The 7,803-nt window shown below is 36.6% G+C and overlaps 1 protein-coding gene across 1 annotated transcript in view; it reads left to right on the top strand.

The window, feature by feature from the left end:
- Positions 1-5,577, top strand: part of cope (COPI coat complex subunit epsilon) — a 35,718-nt gene extending 30,141 nt beyond the window's left edge. Inside the window, exons 10-11 of the mRNA XM_062027745.1 lie at positions 4,165-4,239; positions 4,522-5,577. Coding sequence (XP_061883729.1) covers positions 4,165-4,239; positions 4,522-4,581 — 135 coding nt within the window. The 3' untranslated portion in view covers positions 4,582-5,577. The remainder of the gene's footprint in view (positions 1-4,164; positions 4,240-4,521) is intronic.
- Positions 5,578-7,803: the final 2,226 nt, after the last annotated feature.

The following is a 7,803-nucleotide window of genomic DNA, read 5'->3' on the forward strand; positions in this document are numbered from 1 at the left end:
TAAGTCTTTCGCAAGGACGCGATGTGCAACACGCTCATTAGCTATGCTTGCACAATTACTTTTCATCAACAGGAGATGTTTGTGTATCATTCTAGGTGTAGTTGGCTCTCATTAAGCTCAGAAATAAGCGTAGTACAAACTACTCCTTTTACTCCCCTGCATACTACAACCCCTATACCCAGGCCTGGCCCTAACCAACCTGGCGCCCTAGGCAAGATTTTAGGTGGCGCCCCCCCACATCGGCAGTGAAGTGTACATACTCACAAGAAACCGAATAGCTTTGTCTTTGACCTTTTTTTTTACTTAAAGAAAGCAAATCAACATATTATATGAGAATGTTATGTCATGATTATCTTTAACCGAATCACAGCAGTGCTCAAATTAAAAAACAGCATTCCCTCTCATGTGATATTGCTTAATTAACATTAATCATGTGCACTTTAACAACTAGGCTTACAACTATACCTAATATATAAAGGGGTGGAAAAGTGACTATTACCTGCAGGGCAAACATTAGCTAACCAGAAGGCAATAACAATGTAAACAAAAAACACCCGCTTAAAAGATCTAATACAAATGTCCCTGAGGAATGTAATGTGGGAGTACTGTAATTACTAGGGATGTCCGATAATGGCTTTTTGCCGATATCCGATATTGTCCAACTCTTTAATTACCGATACCGATATCAACCGATATATACAGTCGTGGAATTAACACATTATGTTGTCTAATTTGGACAACCAGGTATGGTGAAGATAAGGTACTTTTTAAAATAAGATAAATAAATTAAAAACGATTTCTTGAATAAAAAAGAAAGTAAAACAATATAAAAACAGTTACATAGAAACTAGTAACTAATGAAAATTTGTAAAATTAACTGTTAAAGGTTAGTATTATTAGTGGACCAGCAGCACGCACAATCATGTGTGCTTACGGACTGTATCCCTTGCAGACTGTATTGATATATAATGCAGGAACCAGAATATTAATAACAGAAAGAAACAACCCTTTTGTGTGAATGAGTGTAAATGGGGTGGGTTGGTACACTAATTGTAAGTGTATCTTGTGTTTTTTATGTGGATTTAATTTAAAAAAAAAAAAAAAAAAAAAAAAAAAAAAACGATACTGATAATTAAAAAAACGATACCGATAATTTCCGATATTTCATTTTAACGCATTTATCGGCCGATAATATCGGCAGACCGATATTATCGGACATCTCTAGTAATTACCTAATGTTACATTATTATTTTCCATAACAATTTAGCCCCCTCCACAATATTAACCCGACGTTAAAACAGAAGTAGCTATTTATTGATGAGCAATTGCCGAATCATGTAACATTAGCTTAATGCTAAAAAAGCCAGGTTACTATCACATTCTGTAACAGACAAATAATTTCATGTAGGCTAACGTTACCTACCTGCTACCTCTGTCTTTTTCTCGTTTCTCCTCCTCTTCTTTTCTATTTTTTCTTCCCTGGGCACCTGACAGTTTTGGCCGTTTTGACATCTTGTGTTGAAGGGAGGGAAGGGAGGGGGCGCACCGTGCGGGGGGGGGGGGGGGGGGGGGGGGGCGTAATTTTGTAACAAATAATATTTCTATTAAATAGGCTTTACTTTGCATTTTAATTAACGTGGGATTATTTTTTTCTATTTAGAAATATAGTACCAACTTTTTTTTTTCTTTTTTTTTCTCATTTGTGGCACTGGCGTGGCGCCCCCTGATGGACGGCGCCCTTAGCATTTGCCTATACGGCCTATGCCACGGGCCGGCCCTGCCTATACTGTATTTTGGGACAATAAGGCGCACTTAAAATCCTTTCATTTTCTCAAAACTCGACAGTGCACCTTATAACCCGGTGCGCCTAATGTACGGACTCATTTTGGTTACGCTTACTGACCTTTTAAGCTATTTTATTTGGTACGTGGTGAATCGATAAGTGTGACAAGTCGATGGGCAGTCACACATAAGAGATATGTGTAGACTGCAATATGACTCAAGTAAACGACACAAACATTTTATATGTTCCATTGAAAATAGAGAACATTAAAAACGGCTCTCAAAAATCTATCAAAATGTTTTAGTACAACTTTGGTAAGCTATGAAGCCACACCGCTTGATGGATTGTACTGTGCTTCAATGTAGGAGTATTATTATGGTGTGTGTATAAGGTAAGACACATTATCTGGCGGGTTTTTTCGCAACATTATACAAAAGCAACTTTTCTTACCTTCTGGTACCTGCTGTTCTGTTTTTGGGATCTGCATAAGTCCTGAAAATTTGCGCGAGTCCGCCTTTGTAGTCTGTGCCGCGCCATAGGAAGTATCTTCTTGTTATGTGACATTCATCCTCCGCTGTTGCCATTTCTAATATAACGTAGTGTAAAGTTCTTACTTATATACACTACCTGTTCAAAAGTTTGGGGTCACATGTAAATGTCCTTATTTTTGAAGGAAAAGCACTGTACTTTTCAATGAAGATAACTTTAAACTAGTCTTAACTTGAAAGAAATACACTCTATACATTGCTAATGTGGTAAATGACTAGAGATGTCCGATAATATCGGCCTGCCGATATTATCGGCCGATATATGCGTTAAAATGTAATATCGGAAATTATCGGTATCGTTTTTGTTTTTTTTAATTTAAATTTTTTTATTAAATCAACATAAAAAACACAAGATACACTTACAATTAGTGCAGCAACCCAAAAAACCTCATTCACACAAAAGGGTTGTTTCTTTCTGTTATTAATATTCTGCTTCCTACATTATATATCAATATATATCAATACAGTCTGCAAGGGATACAGTCCGTAAGCACACATGATTGTGCGTGCTGCTGCTCCACTAATAGTACTAACCTTTAACACTTCATTTTACTAATTTTCATTCATTACTAGTTTCTATGTAACTGTTTTTATATTGTTGTACTTTCTTTTTTATTCAAGGAAATGTTTTTAATTTATTTATCTTATTTTACTAATTTTTTAAAAAAGTACCTTATCTTCACCATACCTGGTTGTCCAAATTAGGCATAATAATGTGTTAATTCCACGACTGCATATATCGGTTGATATCGGTATCGGTTGATATTGGTATCTGTAATTAAAGAGTTGGACAATATCGGATATTGGCAAAAAGCCATTATCGGACATCCCTATAAATGACTATTCTAGCTGCAAATGTCTGGTTTTTGGTGCAATATCTACATAGGTGTATAGAGGCCCATTTCCAGCAACTATCACTCCAGTGTTCTAATGGTACAATGTGTTTGCTCATTGGCTCAGAAGGCTAATTGATGATTAGAAAACCCTTGTGCAATCATGTTCACACTTCTGAAAACACTTTAGCTCGTTACAGAAGCTGCAAAACGGACCTTCCTTTGAGCAGATTGAGTTTCTGGAGCATCACATTTGTGGGGTCAATTAAACGCTCAAAATGGCCAGAAAAAGAGAACTTTCATCTGAAACTCGACAATCTATTCTTGTTCTTAGAAATGAAGGCTATTCCACTAAATTGTTTGGGTGACCCCAAACTTTTGAACGGTAGTGTATGTCAGTAAACTCGCCATGAAAGCACTAAAACATACCGGTGTAGTGAGTTTACATTATTCACCCAAGGAACTTTAGTTATTAGAGAGTTCCGGTGGGACGGTTTTTCATAAGACGCATTTCGGGCGTTGTTGTTGCACTAGTGAGCCACGGATGAGGAGATGCTGCTCCGTTATTGATTGAAGTAAAGTGTGAATGTCATTAAAACAGTTAGCTCCATCTTTTGACACGTCTTCCACTCCCGTCCTTGCACGCTACACCGCTACGACAAAGATGACGGAGAAAAGACGCTGTCGAAGGTGAGCCACGTAAATAAGAGCGCCCACAAAACGGCGCATCCTGAAGCGACTGTCAGAAAGTGGCTTGTAGATGATGTGTAAAACATCATCTATGCAACATTTTGAGCAAAGAACCACCATTACATGTTATGTAGACCACAAGGAAGTCTTTTACATTTAGAAAAGAAAAAAAAATATATATATGACCCCTTTTAATGTGCCTAAACCTCATCGGGAGTGCGCCCTACGGTCTGGAAAGTACGGTTCTTAACATGTGGTGCTGGTTATTGTGTCTCTGAGCTATTTGTGAATGATGACATTGTGTCCACAGGTGACCAACAGGTACCTCTCCCAGCTGAAAGACGCACACAAGTCCCACCCGTTCCTCAAAGACTATTTTGCCAAGGTAACCCGTTTTGTGTCTCATTATGTCCACATTAGCGCCACCATTCCATTTTGGTTGCCGCAATTTCTGTGGGTTTATCAGCTCTTGCATCGCGAGCCGGACTAGTTTTGATGGAAGTACCACAGTCTTTGGAGTCCGTCCAAACGGGACTATGGGTCTTTCGCCTTTGTCGCACGCAGAGTTGCACAAGAGCGCAGATGTACATAAAGCAGAGAACATCACACACTGTGCGCAGCTGTGATGGATTTCCTTCATCCTTTTTTTTGTGTGTTTTTCTTGCAGGAGAATGAGTTTGACAGACTAGCGATGCAGTACGCTCCCGCCGCCATCACCACCGCATAACGGGCCCCTCGCCAGATAAACATCCTATCTTTTGCCTTTTGCTATCATGTTTTTCATTTGTTAGATGAAAATGTGCAGGTGTACCCAATCTCAGCAAAGAATCGTCAGTTAGCGAGGTAACATTGTTAGAGGTGCACTGCATCACAGGTTGTTGAACTAATAAAATATCTGCTAGTACCACAGATTGGGAATCAAAGCTCCACATTATATTGAGAAGTGTTTTTATTTAGATACATGGACCAAATATTACAAAACAGCTGTTGGTATGATGCAACACACTGCTACACCACCGCCAACTACAAAGGCGTTATCATGCTATCAAGATATCTCACTCATCTCATATTGAAGTTTATCTGTGTCTTTATTACTAATGCTTTTTTTGGACACTGAATCTTTGGTTAAAAAAAAGAAAAATTGTGAGCAAAATTTCTGTGTTTAAAAATTCAGTTTGTTAAAATACAAAGTAGGGACGTCCGATAATGGCTTTTTGCCGATATCCGATATTCCGATATTGTCCAACTCTTTAATTACCGATACCGATATCAACCGATATATGCAGTCGTGGAATTAACACATTATTATGCCTAATTTGGACAACCAGGTATGGTGAAGATAAGGTACTTTTTAAAAAAATTTGTGAAATAAGATAAATAAATTAAAAACATTTTCTTGAATAAAAAAAAGTACAACAATATAAAAACAGTTACATAGAAACTAGTAATGAATGAAAATGAGTCAAATGAAGTGTTAAAGGTTAGTACTATTAGTGGAGCAGCAGCACGCACAATCATGTGTGCTTACGGACTGTATCCCTTGCAGACTGTATTGATATATATTGATACATAATGTAGGAAGCAGAATATTAATAACAGAAAGAAACAACCCTTTTGTGTGAATGAGTGTAAATGGGGGAGGGAGGTTTTTTGGCTTGGTGCACTAATTGTAAGTGTATCTTGTGTTTTTTATGTTGATTTAATTTAAAAAAAAAAAAACCAATACTGATAATAAAAAAACCGATACCGATAATTTCCGATATTACATTTTAACGCATATATCGGACATCTCTAATACAAAGTTTTACACAGTGTATATAAAAAAAATCAATATTGCAGAAATATTTGTGTCACGTGACTGCAATCATTGGCTGATTGTGAGACCGGATCGATTGCTTTTGTCTTAATTTACTGGAGTTTTGAAGCAATGAATAAGTCTACACTGAATTGTTTGCGATTTTAATTTGGTTAACTTAATTTTTTTTTTTTTACATCAATTTATGCTGACAATTTCATTGAATCTAAATTTGTGTCTAAATGTGTGTGTGCTTCAAAAAATCAGTTTGTTCAAATACTTTGTCTAAAGATTCAGTGCAGAAATATCTGTGTCACTCATTAACTGCTTCTGAGACAGGATCGATTGCTTCAGTCTTAATTTACTGGAAGTGACTTTTTGATGGATTGATTGATTGATTAAAACTTTTATTAGTAGATTGCTCCGTACAATTGACCACTAAATGGTAGCACCCGAATAAGTTTTTCAACTTGTTTAAGTCGGGGTCCACGTTAATCAATTCAAGGTGGGAGTCATAAGTTTTAAAGCAAAAAAAAACAACAATTTCTGCTCTAAATTTTTTGGGTTTCCATCCAGCCAATCCATTTTATACCATGTGTTTGAATTTAAAAATGTGTGAGCAAAATTTTTTAAATTTAGTGTAAAAAACATTCAGAATATGAAAATTCAGTGTAAAAAAAAACATGGCAAAATCATTTTATTGCAGAAATATTTGTGTCATGTAACTGCAAACTTCGACTTGTCCAGGGTGTACCCCGCCTTCCGCCCGAATGCAGCTGGGATAGGCTCCAGCACCCCCCCCCCCCCCCCCTCTGAGACAGGCTCAATTGCTGGAAGTGAGTTTAGAGTTTTATAGCAACTAATATTTCTGCACTGATTGTTTTTTTTTATACTGAATTTTTAAACATTGTATTTTAACAATCTTCATTTTCAAATTTTGCTCACAAATTTTTTTTCAATAAAATTGTCAGCATAATTAAATTTGAATTTAATGAACTAAATGTATTTCGCATCCAATTATGCCGACAATTTCATTGAATTAAAATATTGTGTGCACAATTTGTGTTTAAAAATTCAGTTGGTTAAAATACAATTAGGGATGTCCGATAATGGCTTTTTGCCGATATTCCGATATTGTCCAACTCTTTAATTACCGATACCGATATCAACCGATACCGATATCAACCGATATATGCAGTCGTGGAATTAACACATTATTATGCCTAATTTGGACAACCATGTATGGTGAAGATAAGGTACTTTTTAAAAATAATAATAAAATAAGATAACTAAATTAAAAACATTTTCTTGAATAAAAAAGAAAGTAAAACAATATAAAAACAGTTACATAGAAACTAGTAATTAATGAAAATGAGTAAAATTAACTGTTAAAGGTTAGTACTATTAGTGGAGCAGCAGCACGCACAATCATGTGTGCTTACGGACTGTATCCCTTGCAGACTGTATTGATATATATTGATATATAATGTAGGAACCAGAATATTGATAACTGAAAGAAATGGGGGGAGGGAGGTTTTTTGGGTTGGTGCACTAATTGTAAGTGTATCTTGTGTTTTTTATGTTGATTTAATTAAAAAAAAACGATACAGATAAAAAAAAACGATACCGATAATTTCCGATATTACATTTTAACGCATTTATCGGCCGATAATATCGGCAGGCCGATATTATCGGACATCCCTAAATACAATGTTTTAAAATTTTGTGTAAAAAAAAATCAGCATATAAAAATTCAGGGCAGAACCATGTATTGCAGAAATATTTGTGTCACGTGACTGCAAAATTGACACCTCATTGGCTGTTTCTGAGACAGGATTGGACGTGGCGCGGTTTGGAGAGAGTGGCCGTGCCAGCAACCTGAGGGTTCCTGGTGTGATCCCCAGCTTCTACCAACCATAGTCAGGTCCGTTGTGTCCTTGAGCAAGACACTTCACCCTTGCTCCTGATGGGTCGTGGTTAGTAGGGCCTTGCATGGCAGCTCCCGCCATCAGTGTGTGAATGTGGATTGATTGATTGAAACGTTTATTAGTAGATTGCACAGTACAGTACATATTCCGTACAATTGACCACTAAATGGTAACACCCCAATAAGTTTTTCAACTAGTTTAAGTCCACGTTAATCAATTCATGGTA

This window comes from Entelurus aequoreus, linkage group LG19, assembly GCF_033978785.1.
Source record: "Entelurus aequoreus isolate RoL-2023_Sb linkage group LG19, RoL_Eaeq_v1.1, whole genome shotgun sequence".
NCBI classification, from domain to species: Eukaryota; Metazoa; Chordata; class Actinopteri; order Syngnathiformes; family Syngnathidae; genus Entelurus; species Entelurus aequoreus.